The sequence below is a fragment of the Gossypium raimondii genome, chromosome 6 (genome assembly GCF_025698545.1).
Source record: "Gossypium raimondii isolate GPD5lz chromosome 6, ASM2569854v1, whole genome shotgun sequence".
NCBI lineage: Eukaryota > Viridiplantae > Streptophyta > Magnoliopsida > Malvales > Malvaceae > Gossypium > Gossypium raimondii.
In genome coordinates, this window is record NC_068570.1 from 11045521 (window position 1) to 11067601 (window position 22081).

At 31.9% G+C, this 22081-nt stretch overlaps 2 protein-coding genes across 4 annotated transcripts; both read right to left on the reverse strand.

The window, feature by feature from the left end:
- Positions 1–268: 268 nt before the first annotated feature.
- LOC105773479 (senescence/dehydration-associated protein At4g35985, chloroplastic) lies at positions 269–3733 on the reverse strand. The gene is made up of 5 exons (XM_012595434.2): positions 2854–3733; positions 2586–2701; positions 2299–2465; positions 2118–2202; positions 269–607 (listed from the first exon to the last, which is right to left on the reverse strand). The coding sequence occupies exons 1-5, from the start codon at positions 3436–3438 to the stop codon at positions 436–438; spliced, it is 1125 nt and encodes a 374-aa protein (XP_012450888.1). The 5' UTR covers positions 3439–3733; the 3' UTR covers positions 269–435.
- A 194-nt stretch (positions 3734–3927) lies between these two features.
- LOC105773478 (uncharacterized) lies at positions 3928–9793 on the reverse strand. 3 transcript variants are annotated; one of them, XM_052632515.1, is made up of 14 exons: positions 9338–9777; positions 8160–8215; positions 7861–8035; positions 7545–7646; positions 7254–7400; positions 6913–7029; positions 6733–6810; positions 6270–6332; positions 6090–6186; positions 5894–5972; positions 5612–5823; positions 5081–5226; positions 4560–4682; positions 3928–4460 (listed from the first exon to the last, which is right to left on the reverse strand). In XM_052632515.1, exons 1-14 carry the CDS (start codon positions 9425–9427, stop codon positions 4308–4310), a joined length of 1638 nt encoding a protein of 545 aa, XP_052488475.1. In that variant the 5' UTR covers positions 9428–9777; the 3' UTR covers positions 3928–4307. The 3 variants fall into 3 exon arrangements, with proteins under 3 accessions (XP_052488475.1, XP_012450887.1, XP_052488476.1); XM_012595433.2 differs by having other exon boundaries at positions 7254–7325; positions 9338–9770; XM_052632516.1 differs by lacking the exon at positions 3928–4460 and having other exon boundaries at positions 4560–4756; positions 9338–9793.
- Between the last annotated feature and the right edge of the window lie 12288 nt (positions 9794–22081).

Sequence of the window (22081 nt, forward strand, 5' to 3'; positions counted from 1 at the left end):
AATTAACACTAAATTTATTCTATGAACAACATGAAAAATTCAAACATAATAATATTAGTAGTTAACTTTCATCAAATCAATCCTAAAACTTGAATTAAACACTAAAAAAGTAACCTTGTTTCCTTTGGGTACTAAATTGAACAAAAAAAGTAACGTAACTGCTACCTGAAAAAAAAGTGTAAAACACGGGTACCAAATGATATATTAATCCTCAAAACTAGACGCTGCGCAGATATATAGCTCTTTGGACTGCTTATTACTCTTACCATTAAAATAAACTGCATTTGAATTTTCTCATGCTTTAGAATAGTGGGTTCCAATATAAAAATCCATGGTTTAGTAAAATTGCAGACATATTTATAGAGAGAGAGAGAGGCTTTTAAATCATGTTTGCTTGTTTGCAGATGATGGAATGAGTCAGTTGAATACAAGAGTCTAATAAGATTTGGTGCTTCTATACTTGGCCGCATTGTTCAATACTCCTGATGTGGCAGTGGATCTGGGAGTGATTGCCTTCCTTATCTTAAATATATTCCAAGCAGCTCCAGCACAATGCCCTGCTGTTGCTAGCACATCTTCTGTCGCCTCCCCAGCTCTTTCACCAAACCTGCAACACTTACTCAAAACCATTAACACCAAATCAAGATTGAAATATATGGGCTTTTTTATAAAATTAACTCAAAATTTTAATTAATTACATAAATGGCCCATTTTTTGATTAAACATGTCAATGACCTAAAATCTATAGTAAAAGTTGGTGGAGCCAAAGAGTTTGGCGTCACCAACATGCCACATCAGCAATCGGAATAAAAAAATCAATTTTTTGGTGGATCCACGTAGAATAACGGCAAATAAATTGGCACCACCAGTTTCCAATGTGATTTTTTTTTAATTTTCTAAAAGTTTAAATATATTAAAAAATATTAAGTATAATTAATTTTAAAAGTTTAATATATTTAAAATTTTAATATACTTAATATATATTTTAATAGGTAAAGACAAAAAAAAATTCGTAATATATTTAAAATTTTAAAAACTTGAAAAAATTAAATATATTAAAAATATTAGGTATAGCCAATTTTAAATTTTAATATATTTTAAAAATTAAATATATTAAAAATTGTTAAGTATAACAAATTTTAAAATTTTAATATATTCAATATCTTTTTAAAAATGTATTTTAAATTTTAATAGATTTTAATAGGTAAAGAGAAAAAGATTTTTAATATATTTAAAATTTTAAAAACACAAAAAATTTAAATATATTAAAATTTTAAATATGTTAAAGAAAATGTTGAGTATAACATATTTTAAAATTTTAATATACTTAATATATTAAAATTTTGAACATATTAAAAAATTTTAAGTATAACCAAATTTAAAATTTTAATATTTTAATATATTTTTAATAGGTAAAGACAAAAAAGATTTTTTAATATATTTAAAATTTTACAGAGATAATTTTAAATTTTAAAATTTTAAAATATATTTTAAAAAATATTGAATATATTAAAAATTAAATTGGTTATACTTAACATTTTTTAATATATTTAATTTCTTAAAATATATTAAATATATTAAAATTTTAAAATTAGTTATATTTAACATTTTCTAATATATTTAAATTTTTAAAATTTTAAAATTTTAAATATATTAAGAAAATCTTTTGTCTTTACCTATTAAAATATATATTAAGTATATTAAAATTTTAAATATATTAACCTTTTAAAATTAATTATATTTAACATTTCTTTTAATATATTTAAAATTTTAGAAACTTAAAAAATCACATTGAAAATGGCACGAATTTATTTGGCTCCACTAGAAAATAAAAATTTTTTTATTAAAGTCCTTCCATTTTTTCAAAAATTACAATATTTCCCTAATATTTATACAAGTGGCATTATTCTATATGGTTCCACAAAAAAATTAATTTTTTTATCTCGATTGCTGACGTGGCGTATTAGTGGCGTCAAACTCTTTGGCTCCACCAATTTTTATTGTAAATTTTAACTCATTTACATATATAATAAAAAAAAAGAGTCATTTATGTAATTAATTAAATTTTTTGAGTTAATTTAAAAAAAAAAAGCCAAATATATGTATATATATATTACCTATCAGTCATCATTCTGGTTGCTGCAGATGATGTTGCAGAAAAAGCTTGCTTTTCAGCAACCTCTGCTGCATCTAGAACCTTGTCTGCCATAGCCATACATACACGAAATGGATAATTCATATTTGGTGTCACAAATATCAGAGAAGAGAAATCAAGAATATGTGGCCATTGTTACTCACTAACAGCATCAAGGGAAGCTAAAAGAACTTCTCCTGGAACCATGGATAAGAAAGCTTTCCCAGGTTTGGAGCTAACCAAAGGTGCCATCACTGTTCCACTAGCCGCACCAACCATGCCCAGCATTGCTTTGCTCATCTTTTCAGTCATTTTGGACAGCTTTCGCACACTACACAATCAGACATATGCAGTACCTTAGGCTCAGAGTTCAACAACTTTTGACTTTAATGAAAACTACTTTATGTCAACTTCACATAATATCCGGAAAAATAATTAAGTCTTGGGATACCGTTTTAGGCTTTTGTTGACAGCTCCACTACTCTTCCTAGTGGTCCTGCTGCTTTGGTAACCATTGTTACTTGCTGTAGGAGCTTGCATTAAAATGGTTTCTCCTCCTTTCTGAACCTGCTTTTTAATTCCTTCTTTTCTTTAGATTCACTAACCATGGTATGTTCTATACAAGGCTTTTTTAGCTTTAGCAATGAATGTTTTCTTAGGGTTAACTGATAAATGGCTAGAAGTAGAATACCAGTTGAAGTTGAAACTTGAAAGCAAACCTGGCTAGTATAAGCATTGCTGCATTTGAAGATTCCCTTCACAATCTGACCGGTCCCTCCAGCAATGGCCTTTGCCAAAACATTGTTATAAGATTCGATCCTGGGAGCATACTCCTTCCAATCCACATGTTTATCCCCGGATGAAGTTGCACCAGAAAAGCATGAATGCTCCTTCAAAAACGAATCCAAGGAGCTCATGAACCTGCTATCATATTGTCCCGAAAAGGTCACTCCATAACTCAGAGGATTCCCATCTTTCATGGGCAAGGAAAAGAGGTAGTGAAAGGAATCAAGCTTCACAACCGGCTCATCTTTTGTCAAAGGCCATTGAACATCTTCCCCAACTTTAATGATGGTAGCAAGAGGAACATCCTCTTCTAATACCCGCACAAGTGTGAACTCACCCTTGCCCAGTTCCAAGGCTTCTCCTTCCTCCATCAGATAAACCCTGCATCCTGGAATCTGCAAAAGAGGCTCTACTTTCAGATTCTTGGTTTCTGGGTATGCAACTACAGGTTGAGTTGAGGAGGGTTGAATGGGATGGTTATGGGAAGCTTTGGAACTTTTTCCCCTGAAACACCCCATATCTTTTCTATTATTTTTGCACCTAAGTTTGCTATGCTTTTCTTCAAGGGAACAAGTTTGGATATGAATGTGAAAGGAACAACAAAAAAAGGTTTGGCTGACGGCGGATGTTTGGCTGTGCTTGATTCTTTGTTTGTAACTTTATTCTGATTCCTGATGGATAGAGATAGGCTCGTTTGAAGTGTTACTTTCGGTGGAGGAAAGAATCAGAGCTTGACATATGATTTTTTTTTTAATATTTAATTTGAAAGAACTATTCATAAGCAGGCTCAAACTCAAACTCACAACTTACTCCGTCAATTAACATCGGTTGGACTATTCCTTGCTAGTGCTTGAAAGGCAATTTATACCTTGCATTTTGGACCCGAAAACAAACTTAGACTTACATTAAAAGAAAACATATAAAGTAAGTCTTTATCTAAAAGCATTTCCTGCTTTTGGTTGAAATTTGATAAAACAAGAAAAGAGTAATGAAAATTGCAAAACATATAACACAAAATGGGCAGTCGATACATACAGATGCGGATTGGAAAGCTGTAAAATCACAAACACTAAACTTTGTGTCTCACATTTGAACACCGACTGCATATAATCATTTAATAAAATTACAGGACGAAATCGATACAAGTTACAAAGTCAGCCCCCGGATGAAGAGGGTTGATAAAATTAAGAATAAATCTGATTGAATGGCAACTAAAAAATGAGGGCGAAAATTCCTAAACCACTAAAACCAATCCAATAAGGAATCATCAAATAATCCCACCACCAATCAACTAAAGAATCTGTGCTTCAGAAACCTTGCTGCTTCCACTCGGATCTAAAAATGAAGAGCCACAATGGTCACAAAAAATAAACATTCCTTCTCTCTGCTAAACCTCGTATTTCTTGGGTTGATGCCATTGACACAAACTTCTCGCCAATGAGCTTAGGAATGAGGCTTTTGGAGGAGCTCCTTTTTTCCCATATAAATGCTTACCTCCCAAGTCTGTGAACTTTGGTCCCCTACCTCTGTTCCTTTCAATCTGCACCATTACACAAATACTGCTAAGCTTCCAACAAATTAATAGACCTCGAGGTCATTATGAATGGTTTAATTTAAGTGCTATGCTCCACTGACTTACCTTGTTTATTTTTCCATTCTTCAAGTGATATCGAATACCCGACCAATTGATTGATTGAGAGAAATGAGATCGGAAGGCAGAGATAGGGTATAGAAAGTTATCAACCAGCAATGCGACAAATATCTGCTCAGTCACAAAACAATTTCATCTACATACTCGAAAAGCGATATAACCAAGCTTCAAGTCAAAATTCAGACCTAATCAAACAAAAAACAGAGTTGATTTAACTATAAAACTTTTATGCTCCTTTTAAGTGAAACCTTGAGTACACTATTTCACTACAGTGTGAAGGAGATCATTAAAGGATTTTAGACCAGGAATTGAAACGGATAAAAAGGCCAGAAATTTTTGTCATCACTCTAAACACATAGGTGTGTGCAACTTATGAATAATATACAGTTGGGGAGAAGGAAGAGGTATATACCAAAGATACGCACTCGAGTTTCATGGGAACAACATAATGATACAAGTTCAATAAAATTCGTTGCCATCCTCCATACTAAAGAGATAGAGGTGCTTACCAAGCTCCAGTTGTAATAATCAAGTGAGAGCTTAGGTGCCTCAGGGGATAACATGTTGCATAGTTGAACTTCAATCCTTGTTAAGTTCCACATAGAAAGTAGCTCCGTAAGGGTACATATAGCTAAGCAACTTGCTAGTAACAATCCTGTGGAAAAAGAGTTTGGTTAGTTGCAGGACCTATTTCAAACTTTAATACCATAGCATGCTTCTCTGCAACCAATATTTACTACCGAAAAAGAAATTTCTATTATGTGAAAAAGGCTACTGCTAGCATCTCTAGTAGTAGAAGGCAAACAGGCATGCATCCCTGATAAACAAGTCTAAATTACCAAAACCCAATATGTAGGGGACCCAGAGGAAATGGTAAATTATCAGTATAACTTAGTTCCATCTCAGCCAAAGACAAAGAAACAAATTCTTGTCACAAATAGACTGGTATACTACCAGATTACAATCCCAGATATTGGCTTCTTCTGAACTAATTAATACTACGACCAAACCCAGCTAAAAAGGAAAAATAGTGTGCTCACCACTTGTAGTACAGGTTGTTTCCTCATATGAATAACCCTTGATATAGATTTGTAATGCTGCTGCAATATGAACTGCAGCCATAAAGTATGGTGCTACAAATCCCCATGAAAGATAACAATGGAATGAAAACAGTCCTCTATTCATTAGCCAATTAACCCTGCTTATGTATGATTCCAAAACAAATGTTTGCTTCCTCAAGTAATTCCAGTACCTGGACAACAAGTCCAAGTCAAGAAGGATTTGCATATAATAGATCAGCTTAACAGGTAAAATTCACAAACCTAGAGAAACTGAGATCACTTGCAAGAGGATGAGGAAAAACAGCTACAGGAGGGGACGTAATAAGCCTCTTGTGGGCTCCTGAGAAGAGACAATCATGAGCAGTTAAATGCTGCAAGTCTATGAGTATAAAAAGCTTTAATTCTAATATCAACAGATATATTAGTATACTAAAACAGCTAACAGAGACTAGATTACCCGCTATAGCAGCTAGTGTCATATCATCAGAGTATCCACCATCTCGAAGTCCTGAGACCACACCATAATTGTCACGTCTAAAATCGTCAGCGTGCATCTGAAAAACAATCTAGAAGAATCAGAAATAATCCTTCAATTTTGCACAGGATGCACTGAGAACAATAAGGGGGGGCTACTTACCATCATACACCCTCCCCAAAGAAAAAATGTTTTCCCACCGGTGGCAAATCCCATAGAGCAAGGCTGTAGAAACAAAATATTTGATGAGTCGGAGTACACGAATTAATGTGTGTTTAATATTTAGGGAGGAAAGCAGGGTTGCTCAGCTAGCAATCAAAGGTGCAACTTATCTACAGGTGTTGCTGATAGATTTTGACATTAGGACAACAACAAAACAGTACACCATATACAAAAAAGTTATTAGTGCCTGACTCCCCCATTAAATCCATATTTTATGAAATAATTGGACGGTTGACTTAGGTGTTAGTCACTAATTGCTTTATTTCTTGTTGTACTGTTGTTTTGATAGCTGGTTTTTCACTGCTCTCTTGTATAAATACAATTCAAGTTATCCGAAAATAATATATGGTCAGGTATATACAAAATCTTGGGAAGAGAAAATAAGTCGTAGATGGCATCATACCATATGGTATTCATAGATGCAGTAACTCCCTAAACTTCCAGACGGTAAATCAAGAGGGTATCCAGTTTGAATAAATATCTGCACGCCATTGCCAATAACAAGAATACCACAAAAGAGATCAACAGTTCAGAAAAAAAGTTAACTATTTTGATTTAATGTATATTGCTGTGTGCAACATACCTCAGGCTTCTTTTCCATCTCAGCAGTGAGGGCTCCAATTGATCCAGGGTGAAGCCTAACATCATCATCCAAAAATAATACATACTTGGTATCTTTATGCATTCTTTCCACCCCAACCTTCAAAAGAAATACCAAATGACATAATACGTTGAATACACTTCTAGCAAAGAGATGTTAACAACATACAAGGACAGACTTTAAATAATTGTGGAATAACATAATTCTTCACTGAGTACAAGTGAGACTGACAATTTTATAGTTTAAACATAATACTAATACAAGAATAAAAGGCGAGGTCATTTGCAAAATCTGTTTAACAATTTGGTAAAGTTATTACGTACCAGCTGGTTATGTATTTTCTGACTACAGGTTGTTGACAAACCAGCCAGAATGATTTTAGCATCAACATCATCCTGCGCAGAAAAACATGCAATGAAATCAGGAAGGCAAGAAGTAAAGCCACAGAGAAGACACTCAAATGATGCCCCCTAACACTTGCATGAAACAAGGGGCAAGCATTGAGTACCCAGGGTTTTCAGTGAAAGGGGAATAAAGGATATAGATTAATAAAAAAAAAAAAAAAACTATTTGACTTTTTTGTCAATATAATCAGAAAGCAAATTTTAGTATACCTTAAAATCCCTTATTAACCGAGATACAGCATGGTAAGCGGGATCTTCAGTACTTTCCACCACAAAAAGAAATTCTAGAGGACCACCATAGAGAGATGTGATCTGCTTCCATTGACATTAAACAAATACTTCAGAAAATTGCCTATTGCAAACATGAAAATTCTCAGAGCAATATGAAAAAAAATATAAAGGAGAGAAATTTAGTTCAGTTTTCCATTTTCTGATGAACAAAATGTGGACAAGGAATAGGTAAATGCACGCAATGCACTAAAAGGACACCTAAAGCTTAGTGTTAGCCAGACCATAAAATACTCACCTGACTCTTCCAGTTGTGCAGATTATGTTCTCCAAAACCTTTTAAAGGCATCACGACTGTAACTCTTGGTAGATTGACCTGATTAGTGTGCTCAAGTTCATTAATATCATGGCACAAAAAAGCAAAGCTATTGCCACATTTCATGGCATCCTTCATTCTATTGATCTCTCTGTTCCTGTAAAGGGCAAAGAATGCAGGTATATATAAATGAAATAGGCAAGTTTCTAGGTCATAAGACAACATAGAATGGTTATGGCAGCAAGCAGCCTGCTTTTTTAAATTCTCTTAAAACCATGTACCTGACATAAGCAGCAAAAGCCCACCCAATAGCAAGAGTCAAGCATATTACACATCCCTACATCATATACAAAGCATTCGGATTGGTAACCTTTTTGAAGTTCAAACGGGCAGATAAAGAGAGGCAACTGATATATAACAATCAAAGTTAAAAGTACTGTATTCATAAAGTAGATAAATGGAATGATTGTGAAGTTAAAAGAAAGGCACTAGTTAAAAGTAGAAGAACATCAGCTAGCAGAATAGATAACATGAATTTGTCAAACATTGTAGTTCCTTCAAAAGTTGTAATTGGTAATTAATAAAAATAAGGATGTTTCAATAGCTTTTCTTTTTTATAAACTATTGGTTAAAAGCTCATTTCCTTTGCCATCCAATGAGACGACCCTTGTTACATTAACTGACATGTCATCCTTCCCTCAAACAACATAAACAAATCAGTAAACTAAAACAAAAGTCCCGTGATATAGAGAAAACAAATTTAGGAAAAGGAGCTTCCTACTCCATTTGATTCTAATGCTATAAGCCTATAATAAACAAAGCTCAATTCAGAGCTTAATAAAACTCTTTGCTGTCTCAATACTACAAATTACATAATCGGTGCAGAATCAAGGTATTTAAATTACAAAATTTGCAATCATTTCAAGATACATTGCCAACTATTTTCATAACAGCCACCACTCTGACCAAATTCCAAACATTTCATTTCAATTATGTCACAAACAGTATTCTTTTCTCTCTTTTCTTTTCTGGTAAATAAAAAAGAGAGAGAGAGAGAGTAAAAATCAAAGAGATTTAGCTTTCAGTTCTAGACATAACCACCGAGATCCAATAGTAATGAAAAGCCAGCGCCTTCATTGTAAAAGGAAATCATAATCTTTTTAAGGTGCAGACCGTAAATCTTAAAAATTAGATTAAAATAAAAAAGCTAGTTGTAGATAAGATACAAAGCTGAGAAACTAACCAAACATCCAACTAATGTCCGCGGAAAGACGTAAAATAAGGTTTAATTTTTTTTTTTTTTTGAAGCTCAGATTAAAGAAAGGGGAAAAAAATCAACATGCTAGTCGCTAGAGCTATCCAAACACCGAAAAGGCGAAAAATATACAAAAAAATCAGACTTCGTGTAACGCGGAATCAAAGGAAGGAAATGGTTTCGAAAGAGAGAAGAAGAACAAACCTGGATCTGAACAAAAACAGAAAGAGGACTACGGAAAGCTCTACTGAGAGAGAAGAGAAGCCAATCGACAGGGTCCAATGCCGCTGACATTTCTATTCTATTTATTTTCTTCTGCTCTTCCCTCCCTCTCAATCCAACCTATCTAACTAGCTAGACTGAAAATCGACCACACAAGAAAAAATAAAATTTAAAAAAGCCCCAGAAATTCAACTTTTGAAAGTTGTGGGCTCTTTCTTTCTCTCCCTCCGTCGTGCGTCGGAGGAACCCCGGGAGAAAGGAAATAAGAGAGAGAGAAAGCAGACGGTAAGAGTAAGAGAGCGCGTAAATCTTTTTTTTTTTTTTTAATAACTACGAATACAATCAAAAGAAAAAAGAAAGGTGATTAACCCACCACATTCATAAATCCTCTTTCTTTTTTCCTTTTTAATGATGAAAAAATAGTAACGAAAATCGCATTCTATAAAACAATATTAAAAAAAAAAACAGAAGAGGGAGAGACCGTTAGATGGGTTTCGTTATTCACAAAATTAAACGAAAACTGAAAATAAAAAATAAAATAAAATAAAATCAGAGATTGGGTGATTGGATAGAGGCATAGAGCCATAGAGGATTATTTGGACCCACATGCTAGCTGTCACGTGCCCCCATTCTTTCTTTTTTGCTTTTCTGAATTTTTGTTTTTTTTTTTTTAAAAAAGATGCTGCATTTAGGATCCAAATTATCCGAATCTTCGCCTTTCGCTTTCGTTAAAATGACGGCATGTTCTGTTTAAGTTTTTTTTGGATTTTCAAATTCGTTAAATTAATATTATTATAGCAGTAGCTCATGTATTAGGTAGATTACTATTGGTATTATATATTTCATATAAAATATTATTACTTGATTAATTGTGACAATTGTTTATCAAAAAATTGGCTATGGAAATTACCCTAAAACCTAAATATTGTGGTGCATAATTTTCTCTAAAATTATATTAATAATTAACATTACAATCAATAATTATAATCGTTGAATAATTAACCTAATAAATTAACTTAAACTCAAAATCAATTTACTCCCACATTATTTATACAAATGATCCTCAAACTTGAATCCCAAATTTTAAAAGCTTATTTTTATTATAAATAATCGTAATATGATTATTTTAATTCAGATATTCACCGATAAAATGTATAGAATATTAAATTAAAAAGAGAACGATTTCACACATTATTAGCGAGTTTTAAACTCTCCAAGTAGAGTCAAAGGATTGACAAGTGTCCTAAAATGTATGACAAAATATTTAAAAATAAATATTATCAAATTTTTTAAATGTTATCAATTTTTAAGTTGCTTGTGCAATTAAAAACAACGTCAATATATCAATGTTAACTTATTAAAAATTGCAAAGAGAAATATAAAATTTGAAAGGAAAAACGATAGTTTTATTTTTAATTTTGAGAGTATGAATATTTAATTTAAAGGTAAATTACACCAACAGTAATTCAACTTTGATCTCAATGATAAAATAGTCTCTCAATTTTTAAAAAATAACAAATCGGCCATACTAACCATTTTCCATTACAGACGTAACTGCAAATTGATGTGGCATTTAACCAATCACATTGGAGCCTATGTTGTCATTTAAGCAACCCCCAAAAAAACCCTAACTGGGCAGAAAAAGAAATCAAAGTTGAGTGACTATTACCAAAAATTAAAATTCTATTCAACTTCTTTGTTTATCTCTTTCCGTTATATTTTTCTCTTTAGAACAATCCCTATTAGAGTTGTGTGACCCAAATTCTAAGAGATTGCTTACAAGTCAAGTTAAATAAAATATATCTTCTTTCTAGAAGATTTAGTATTTATGAGTATAATATATTTAGCATTTATTAACATAATATATTTGACTTTGATTAGAATTAGGTCTTTTCAACTTATAAATAGATGTAGTCGAAACTCCTATTGTAATCATTCGAATTCGACATAGTGAATTTTCTTCTCCCCTGTCCGTGGTTTTTATCCCAAAAGGGTTTCCACATAAAAATATGTGTGTTCTTTATTTTTATTTCTCTTTTCTTTGCGATATATTGTCATTACCGACGTTCTATTTTTATAAATTGGTATCAGAGCTTCCGAGTTGTTCATCTCGATCATAAGAATGACGTCTTTGAAGTATGAAATTCCGTTGTTGGATCGCAACACCAGATTTATATTGTGGCAGATTAAGATGCAAGCAGTTCTTGCACAGATGGATTTGAAGGATGCCCTGTTGGGGATAGATAAGATGCCTTCGACATTAAAAGATGAAGAGAAGAAGCGTAAGGATTGAAAGGCGTTAACACAATTACATCTGCATTTGTCTAACGAAATTTTGCAGGATGTGATGAAGGAGAAGATCGTCGCTGCATTATAGAAGAGGCTGGAACAAATATGTATGCCAAAAACTCTAATCAGCAAGTTGCATATGAAGCGTACGTTTGTACACGAACACTTAACAGTGTTTAAAGCAATTCTCTCAAACTTGGAGACCATAGAGGTTCAGTATGATAAAAAAGATCTAAGGTTGATTCTACTTTAATCGTTACCCCCATCTTATTCAACCTTTAGAGACACGATTTTATATAGCCGCGAGTCTCTCATAATTGATGAGGTTTATGATTCTTTGACCTCGTATGATAAGATGAAGCATCTTGTGGTTAAACCTGACTCTAAGGGAAAGAGTCTCATTGTTTGTGGGAGACAAAAACAGAATGCTGATAATGATCGTGGAAAGACACAGGAACAGAATCCTCGCGATAAATCTAAGGGTAGATCGAAGTCTTCAAATAGAGGTAAAACTTGTTAACTTCTGCAATAAGAAATGACACATTAAATCTGAGTGTTATAAGCTATAGAACAAGATCAAAAGGGATGCTGCGAATCAAAAGGGAAAACAACCAAAAAATTTTGGTGAAGCTGATGTTGTAGAAGACTACAACGATGGTGAACTTCTAGTTACTTCTATCAACAATTCTAAAGTGAGCGATGAGTGAATCCTTGATTCAGGCTGCACTTTCCACATGAGTCCCAACCGAGATTGGTTTAAAACTTACGAAACAGTGTCTGAAGGTGTTGTTTTTATGGGAAATAATACTTCGTGTAAAATTACAGGTGTTGGAACAATTAAAGTTAAGATGTTTGACGGAGTTGTCAGAACACTTAATGACGTGCGACATATTTCAGAATTGAAGAAAAATTTTATTTCGTTGAGTACTCTTGATTCAAAAGGTTGGTACAGATACACAGCTGAAAGTGGGTTTGAAGATTTCCAAAGGTTCCTTTGTTATGATGAAAGGGCAGAGAAAGACTGCCAAGTTATATGTTTTACAAGGTTCTACTGTTACTGGTGATGTAGTTGTTGCTTCCTCTTTCTTGTCAGATGATGATATTACTAAACTTTGGCATATGTGCCTAGGGCATACGAGTGAGAATGGCATGAAAGAATTGAGCAAAAAAGGACTTCTTGATAGGCAAGGAATTTGCAAACTAAAGTTCTGTGAGATCTGCGTTTTTGGGAAGCAAAAGAGAGTTCGATTCACTAGAGGAATCCATAACACAAAGGGAACGTTGGAGTATATTCATTTTGATCTATAGGGGTTATCCAGAGTGCCTTCGAGAGGTGGAGCTAATTATATGCTAACTTTTATTGATGATTTTTCCAAAAAAGTTTAGGAGTTCTTCCTGAAGTAGAAAACTAATGTGTTTTCCGCATTTAAGTCTTGGAAAACTATGAATGAAAAAATAGACAGGAAAACAAATAAAATACCTCCGCATAGATAATGGCTTAGAGTTCTGTTCTGATGAGTTTAATAAACTGTGCAAGTCAGAAGGGATCGTGAGACACTTGATAGTTCGTCATACTCCACAGCAAAACGGTGTTGCAGAACGAATGAACAGAACAATCATGGAGAAGGTTCGATGTATGTTGTCAAATGTCAACTTACCAAAGTCCATTTTGAGCCAAAGCAGCCTCTACTGCATGTTTTTAGATCAACCAATCTCCATCCGTGGTCATTGAGAAAAAGACTCCACAAGAGGTATGATCTAGTAATCCTGCTGACTATTCTGATTTAAAGATCTTTTGGTGTAACACCTCTAACCCGTGTCTGTCACTAGATTAGGGTTACGAGGCTTTACCGATCAAAATACAACTCAAAATAGACATTCATTTAAATTCAAATACCAAAAAAATGTAATCAATTCAATACTGTTCATCTAGTATAATTTTAAACCAAACTAACATGCTTCGATACTATAATTCATACTCTGCCCAAATTAATATTCAAACATTATAACCAATGAATCATAGCAATCGAATACTTAACTTATAACCAAGTATAATTAATTTCATATACCGATCATAAATTAAGACATCTATTCATATAATTCGATTTCATTAAATACATTCCAAAAGCACTATTTATAAATATGCACTTCTTCACATTTTACTAAGTCAAGCCAAACTACATGATTTATTAAACATTAATATATATACGACATTAACAACTTCACATAATGGTCAAGTATAAAATTTGGTTTTACCAAATTATGCACATTTTACCAAAATAATAACTACCAATTTCACAACTCGAATCAAAGCTAATCTGTACCATTTATAACCGTACCTAAATGACCATCAAATAAATTACATTATATGTTCATATTTTTACTATCACAAACTGTACTTTAATAATCAAATGCAATCTATCACACATACATAACTTAACTTATGTGAGCATATGCATTATGTCAAAAGCACATCATTTACCACTTTCAAACCTTTACACAAGACAAATTATACATAAAAAATGAGCTACTTTCATGGCCGATTATACATCATCATTAAAATTTCTCATTGCCGAATCATATAACCAACATCACAAATATATTTAACATGAAACATACCTCCAAATTAAGCTTATAACATGATCGAATATGTATACCAACATTAGTTTCATGACCAAGTCGTTTTCGCATGGCTATATACATATATAGAAATTTCAAAACCAAACATCTCAAAACTAGCCTATACATGCCACATAACCAAAAACTCAAAGCTTATATTTACCGAAGCGATAACCGGATAGTGTGATGAGGTCTCCTATGACTTCCAACCCGAGCAAGTCTTCGAAACTCTATAAACATAGGAAAAATACACAGAGTAAGCTTTGAAATCTTAGTAAGCCATAAATAAATAAATTATCTCAATGATATTATAATTCAATTTGACTAGGCCGAATTTAGCAAATCTCAACCACATATACATTCATCATACTCGTAAATTCTTATGACCACATTAAGTAACTTCACTTATCGTATTTATCAATGAACATATAAACCAAGCTTTCAAATTCAACCATTTCAATCTCATTTATCAATTCAAAATTCAAATTAACTACCATACATCAAAGTCATATTACACATGTTTCATAATTCCACTGTTCAAACCATATATACTCCTCATTCAAATATATATCACATCCGGTCATACAAAACACATAACCAACAAATCAAAACATGCTTATTTAACTCTTTCACATATACATAACATATTTAATAATTTAACCTTATCAATAAAATTTATCTAATCATCTTTCAAACCAAACTAACATACCTCAAACCATGTTTCATGTTTCATAAATCCCATGTTCGAAACATAGGACCACAATTTCATGGTATTCGAACTCTTGAATATAATTAAGCTTATTTCATTACAATTTCATATAACGAGCATGTGTATCACCACGTTCATTTATATGCATTCATTTCATTCATTGTCATGTATTTCACATATTGTCATTTGAAACATACTCACCTTTCATTCTTGAATACCGTATACACTTCGTACGTACCTGAATTGGATATAATTTCACATAGTCATTCATTTCTCGATATTGCCCGTTGAACCGTTCGGAATCAATAAGGATATTCGGATAGCTCGGAAGCTCTTACAATACCAACGTCCCAGATGTGGTCTTACATGTAATCAAATACCGATGCTACTATTCTAGATAGGGTCTTACACGAAATCGTATATGATACTGATGTCCCAGACATGGTCTTACACGTTAATCTCAAATCGACGCCAACGTCCCAGACGTGGTTTTACACGAAACCACATATCGGAATCCTATGTCATGACATATGTATCCTAACTATTCCTATGGTTCGTACGGGACTTTCAGACGTCGTAATTTGATCGATTCAAGCTCGTATTTAATTCTCCCATGCTTATATCATTTCGACATGAATACATATAAACATAGTAATTTAATTCGACATATTTAATACATATACATTTAAATTTAATGAAATTTCTTCACTTATGAACTTACCTCGTACAGACACGAACGAACCGGACAACTATTCGAAAATTTTCGATTTTTCCCCGATTCAAATCCAATCTCTTCTTTTCTTGATCTAATTCAGTTCAAATTTGGCTTGTTTAATAACATATTCATTCAATTTTATCCAAAAATATCTAATTTGGGCATTTTGCATTTTAGCCCCTAACATTTTACATTTTTACAATTTAGTCTCTATTTCAAAATAACACAAATTACTCAAAATTTCCACAAACCCATGTTAGGCCGAATTTAACTTAGGTCCTTAGCAGCCCATTTTATTTCACAATTTGACCCTTCAATTTACAAATTTCACAATTTAATCCTTAATACACATTTTTATCAAAAATCATTTAATTAAACATATTAATCTATCAACAATTATTTATTTTTCATCATCAAACAACAAAAACATCAAGCTATCATCAATAGCAAATCACAAATTCATCATAAATTCTAAAAATTAGGGCACGGGCTAGCTAGAATATGAAGCAACGATCTCAAAAAATAAAAAATCATCAAAAACCGAGCAAAGAACATACCTAAATCAAGATTTAAAGGTGCCGAAATATTTAAGCAACCATTATTTATTTAATTACCAAAATGTCCATTAATAAAACATAAATAAAACACTTAATGGTTGTCCATCTTTGTCCACTCAATTATTCAATGGTCAAATCACAATATAAGGACCTCACTTTTAATTAACTAAAGCAAATAAGCACCTTAACTTATAGCATTCTACTTTTCAATTTTATGCGATTAAGTCCTTTTATAAAATTGAGCACACAAACGATAAAATTTTCACATGAAATTTTCACACATATTAATTCACATATCGTAAAAACCAAAAGTAATTTTGAAATATTTTTCTAACTCGGATTCGTGGTCCCGAAACCACTATCCAACTAGGGTCTAAACCGGGCTGTTACATTGGGTGTCCTGTATATGCTCATGTTGATAATAGAAAATTGGAACCGAGATCCAATAAATGTGTTTTTCTTGGTTACAAAGCTAGTGTAAAAGGGTATAAGTTATAATGTCCTAAAAATAAATAAGTTGTGATTAGCAGAGATGTTGTTTTTTTATGAAACTGGTATGCTACCTAACTTATCTCTTAAAGACTCTTCTAATAAAGAAAATAAAAAGTAGGTGGAGCATCAGATTAATCCAAAATCTACAACAAAGTCGACTCCTCAAGCCAGTACAAAAATTCATAACAGAGTTACTTCTTTACCACAATACTCTATCGCCAAAAATAGAACTAGAAGAGAAATTAAACCTCTAAAGAAGCATGTCGAGGCTGATCTAGTTGCTTATACTTTAAATGTAGTTGAAGATATAAATGCAAATCAAGAGCCATCTAATTATTCTGAGGCGGTTAGCTGTAAAGACTCAGAAAAGTGGATGTTTGCTATGCAAGAGGAGATGGAATCACTCTACAAAAATAGAACATGGGATCTTGTGAAACTTCCTAAAGGTAAAAAGGTTGTTCGTTGTAAATGGGTGTTTAAAAAGAAAGAAGGGACTCTAGAAGTTGAAGAACCCAGATATAAAGCAAGGTTTGTTGCAAAGGGTTACAGTCAAATTCTAGGAGTGGACTTTACAGATGTGTTCTCCCCAGTTGTGAAGCGTAGCTCGATTCGAGCTTTGCTTGGTATTGTGGCCTTGCATGATTTGAAGCTTGAGCAGTTAGATGTAAAAACTGCATTTTTGCATGGAGAACTTGAGGAGGATATTTACATGCAACAACCAGAAGGTTTTACAGTCTCGAAAAAAGAAGACTATGTTTGTTTATTGAAAAAGTTCCTTTTACGGTTTGAAACAGTCACCAAGACAGTGATACAAGAGGTTTGATTCATTTATAACTTCTCATGATTTCAAAAGAAGTAGTTTTGACAGTTGTGTTTACGTTAAGAAAAACAATGATGGTTCTTTTATGTATCTACTCATTTATGTTGATGACATGTTGATAGCAGCAAAAGATAAAGGAGAGATAAGAAAGGTCAAAGCCCAACTAAGTGAAAAACTTGAGATGAAATATTTGGGACCAGCAAAAAAGATACTTGGTATAGAGATTCTCAGAGATAGAAAAGCAAGTAAATTGTACCTAAGTCAGAAGGGGTACATTGAGAAAGTTCTTTACAGGTTCAATATGCAGAGTGTTAAGCCTGTTAGTACTCCTTTAACAGCCCATTTCAGACTTTTATCGACTTTGTCTCCACAATCAGATGATGAGATTGAGTACATGTCACATGTTCCATAATCTAGTGCAGTGGGATCTCTCATGTATGCTATGGTTTGTTCACGTTCAAATTTATCATATGCAGTCAATGCAGTTAGCAGATACATGGTGAATCCCAGTAAAGAACATTGGAAAGCAGTTCAGGGGATTTTAAGATACTTACGATGTACTACTAATGTTTGTTTACAATTTGGAATAACTAGAGATGGATTTATTGGGTATGTTGATGCTCATTTTGCTGGAGACCTTGATAGAAAAAGATCTCTCACAGGTTACGTCTTTATAATCGGAGGTTGTACAATCAGTTGGAAAGCCACTTTGCAAACTACAGTCGCTTTGTTTACCATTGAAGCTGAGTACATAGTGATTACTGAGACTTGTAAAGAAGCTATTTGGTTGAAGGACTCTTTAGTGAATTCAATGAAGACCTTCAAATCAATACAGTATTTTGGGACATTCAAAGTGTCATCTTCCTTACAAAAGATCAAATGTTTCATGAGAGAACAAAACACATTGATGTTCGGTATTATTTTGTTCTTGATATTATTGCTCGTGGTGATATTATTGTGAGCAAAATTAGTACTCATGAAAATCCTACAGATATGATGACTAAGTCACTTCCTATAACCAAGTTTGAGCATTGCTTAGACTTGGTTGGTGTTCATTGTTGAAGTTAAACCCTTAAGGGGTTTTATGGAAGAGGTGAAAAACTTGTTCGTTGAGAATTCGTGTCAAGGTAGAGATTGTTAGAGTTGTATGACCCAAATTTTAAGAGATTGCTTGCAAGTCAAGTTAAACAAAATATATATTCTTTTTAGAAGATTTAGTATTTATGAGTATAATATATTTAGCATTTATTAGCATAATATATTTGACTTTGATTAGAATTAGGTTTTTTCAACCTATAAATAGATGTAGTCGAAACTCCTCTTGTAATCATTCGAATTCGACATAGTGAATTTTCTTCTCCCCTGCCTGTGGTTTTTTCCCGAAAGGGTTTCAACGTAAAAATATAAGTGTTCTTTATTTTTATTTCTCTTTTCTTTGTGATATATTGTCATTACTGTCGTTCTATTTTTACAATCCCTTCATTCAAAAACCCAATACAATTGTTAACAAATTCTAGGAAAAGAAAGATAAAGTTTCTTCCACGATCAAAGTGATTGAATTGAAAGTTGAGTGACTGTTAATGTAATTCGCCCTTAATTGAACAGAAGGTGAAACATAATAAATGATGAACTGCATTGCAACAAATTATCTTGTTTCGATTTGCTCCAATTTTTTATGTATTTTTGAAAATGGATTTTGAAACAAGGTGGATCCATTTTTATTAAAATTTTCCAAGTCATCTAATCTGCCTTGCTCCAATATGTTTGAAACCCATTCTTTTAATTTTACAATTATTTTTGTGTTTTTAATTATAAAGTTTATGTTTCTTAATTTAATAAAATTTCATAATATATTTCATTATGATCTTTTAATTTTATAATATATTTAGTTTAATTTTTATAAAATATTTGTATAGAAAATATAAAATATTTTATTATTTAAAATTTTGAAACAAGAGGGATTTCAGGATCGAAATCAAATTTTTAAATAAAATTAGATTTATGAGAAAAATAATTTGTTGTTCCTCAGCATTACGTTATAGCGGATAAATTTTTACTTTCAATATTGATTTGATATGTTGGTCCTCGCCAACATCGACTAGTATTGTCGACTTCTAAGATCCCGACAAGTCGACTTAAATGTCTATTTAGAAGGAGCTTATTTTAAGAGCAATCTCAAGTAAATAATAATAATAAAAAGTAATTTCATTCTATGAACACAACTATATCCTGGGATGTCATTGTAAACTAGATAATTGTTTTGCAAATTTATATATTCCCCCAATATTCTGAGTAATCACATTTAAACTTAACATTAAATCGTAATATTCAATTACTCATTCGTTTTACAATTTAGTTCTGATCATATTCGAATTAAGTGGTATTCGAATAAAATCCTCTTAACAATGTCAACTCAAGAATTCAAACTTAATTCAAATGTCTATAGAAGAAATTCAACTACTTATTGGTGGATGTCTAAAAAATTTAGTGATTTAGTGTGGTGGGAAGATTAATGTTGCTTAAGGTTTCGTTGAATTTAAATTTAGATAATTTATTATCTTTCGGGATAAAATAAATACTTAATTCTTTTAATTTGTTGAGTTTAGTATTCCATCTATTGACACATGACAATGTTGGCCCGAGAAAAGAGGTAAACAGACGAGTGACATGGACTTTGGAGAATTTTGCCCTTTTAATTTAATTAAACATATTAACACATTTATTTCTTTTTTTTTTTCTCTTTTTCTCTCTTCCTCCTCCTTTCTTCCATCATTGTTGCTCCTATTGATGTTGCCTCTACGCCATCTGGTGGCCTTGCACCTTACTCTAAAATGAAGCTCGTTCTGCCCCTTTCTCTTTCTCGATTCTAATTTCCCCCAGAACAACCAAAAGTCCATGAAAATCCAAGCAAAGTTTTGAAACCAAAAAATCCGAGCTATCGAATGGCCGTTTGCCCAAGATACTTTATTCTCCTACATCCCCATCTTTTAGATCTTCAAGAGGTCAACCTAAACCTCTTCAACTTAGATTTTTCCCGGTTTCTTAGTTTTTTTGTGAAAGAGACGACTTTCTTGAACCATTACTACTCAACTCCTCTATCATTCTCATCTTTCATCGGCATCGATGCAAAACCAACAACATGAACTAAACCAATAAAAATACAACATACCCTGTAGTTGTAATAACTTCTTTCTTGAATGAAACAACCCCCCAAGAAAAAAAAACTAAGTATTTGTTTAGTAGTGTTTTTTAGAAGCATTTTTGACATGTAAAATACTTTTAAAGCAAAATGAATGCTAGACAAGTAATTTTTGAATGAATTTTTACTTTTCAAAAGCACTTTTCTCCAAATGGAGAAGTCCAAAATTTTAGCTTCTCTCTCAAAAACACTTTTAACCGCTTAATTATGTTTTCACCACTTCAATATATGATACTTTCCCTTCTCTGATTAATTGCTTAAAAAATATTTAAAATTTATTTTTCATATATTAAAATATTAACAACAATCTATAATAAATTATTTTCTATATTCTTATTGAAATATCATAATATTAACTAATTTGAACATTATTTAAATGTTTATTTGTTACTTTATAATACTATGTTTAAAATAAACATTTTATTTCTTAAAAACATTATTTAAACTAGCAAAAAGTTCCAATGTAAGCTAATAACCACTAAAGAAATTTGATTTTTACTTATTATTTAACAAAAATAAAGGGTAATTAAATCTTAATTTTAAAAATAGGAAGATAAAACAAAGGGAGGTAAAAGTATTTAAAATTACGAAGATTTCATTTAAAATCTTTCAATTTAAAATTATTTTAAAAAAATTATACCAACTTTAAAAATATTTTCACTTAAAAATAAAAATTGGTATAATTGTTTTCATGTCCTTGGACTTTGATTGTTGAATTTTTTTTTCAGACATTATGCCACATGACAGCCCATAATTGATCGACGTGCAAACTTTTTTAAGAATTAACACTATTATGCCAAAGTTCCAAAGTGATGTACAGAAAAAAAAAATATAAGTATCAAAATGAAAAATTAAATGTAACACCATTAGGCCAGAATACCAAAGTGATATACGAGAAATAAAGTATAAGTACCAAAACAAATAAATTAAAAGTACAAATATCATATTGACAATTTTGCTAAAGTAGAGGCTAAATATGAAATTAATTTTAAAACTCCTACTCTTTAAAATTAATGCGAGTAAAACTCGATTCTACTTGAAAATTGATTAAATTCTCAAATTAATTTTGAGCCCACTCTATTAAATCATTTGAGTTAAATAGTTTAGTTTGAACTTGAAAGGTATAATTGAATTATTCCAATAATTCAAACCATTAACTATAATTCAACCCTATTCACAGGTGAAACCAAAAATTTGGATTGTGGGATCAAATTTTAAAATTAAAATATTTATAAAGTCATATAAATTAATGCATAATTTTTTTTTTGCTGTTATTTCTCTACTTCATTAGTATACTTTCTATTAAAATATTTTTCCATTATTGTT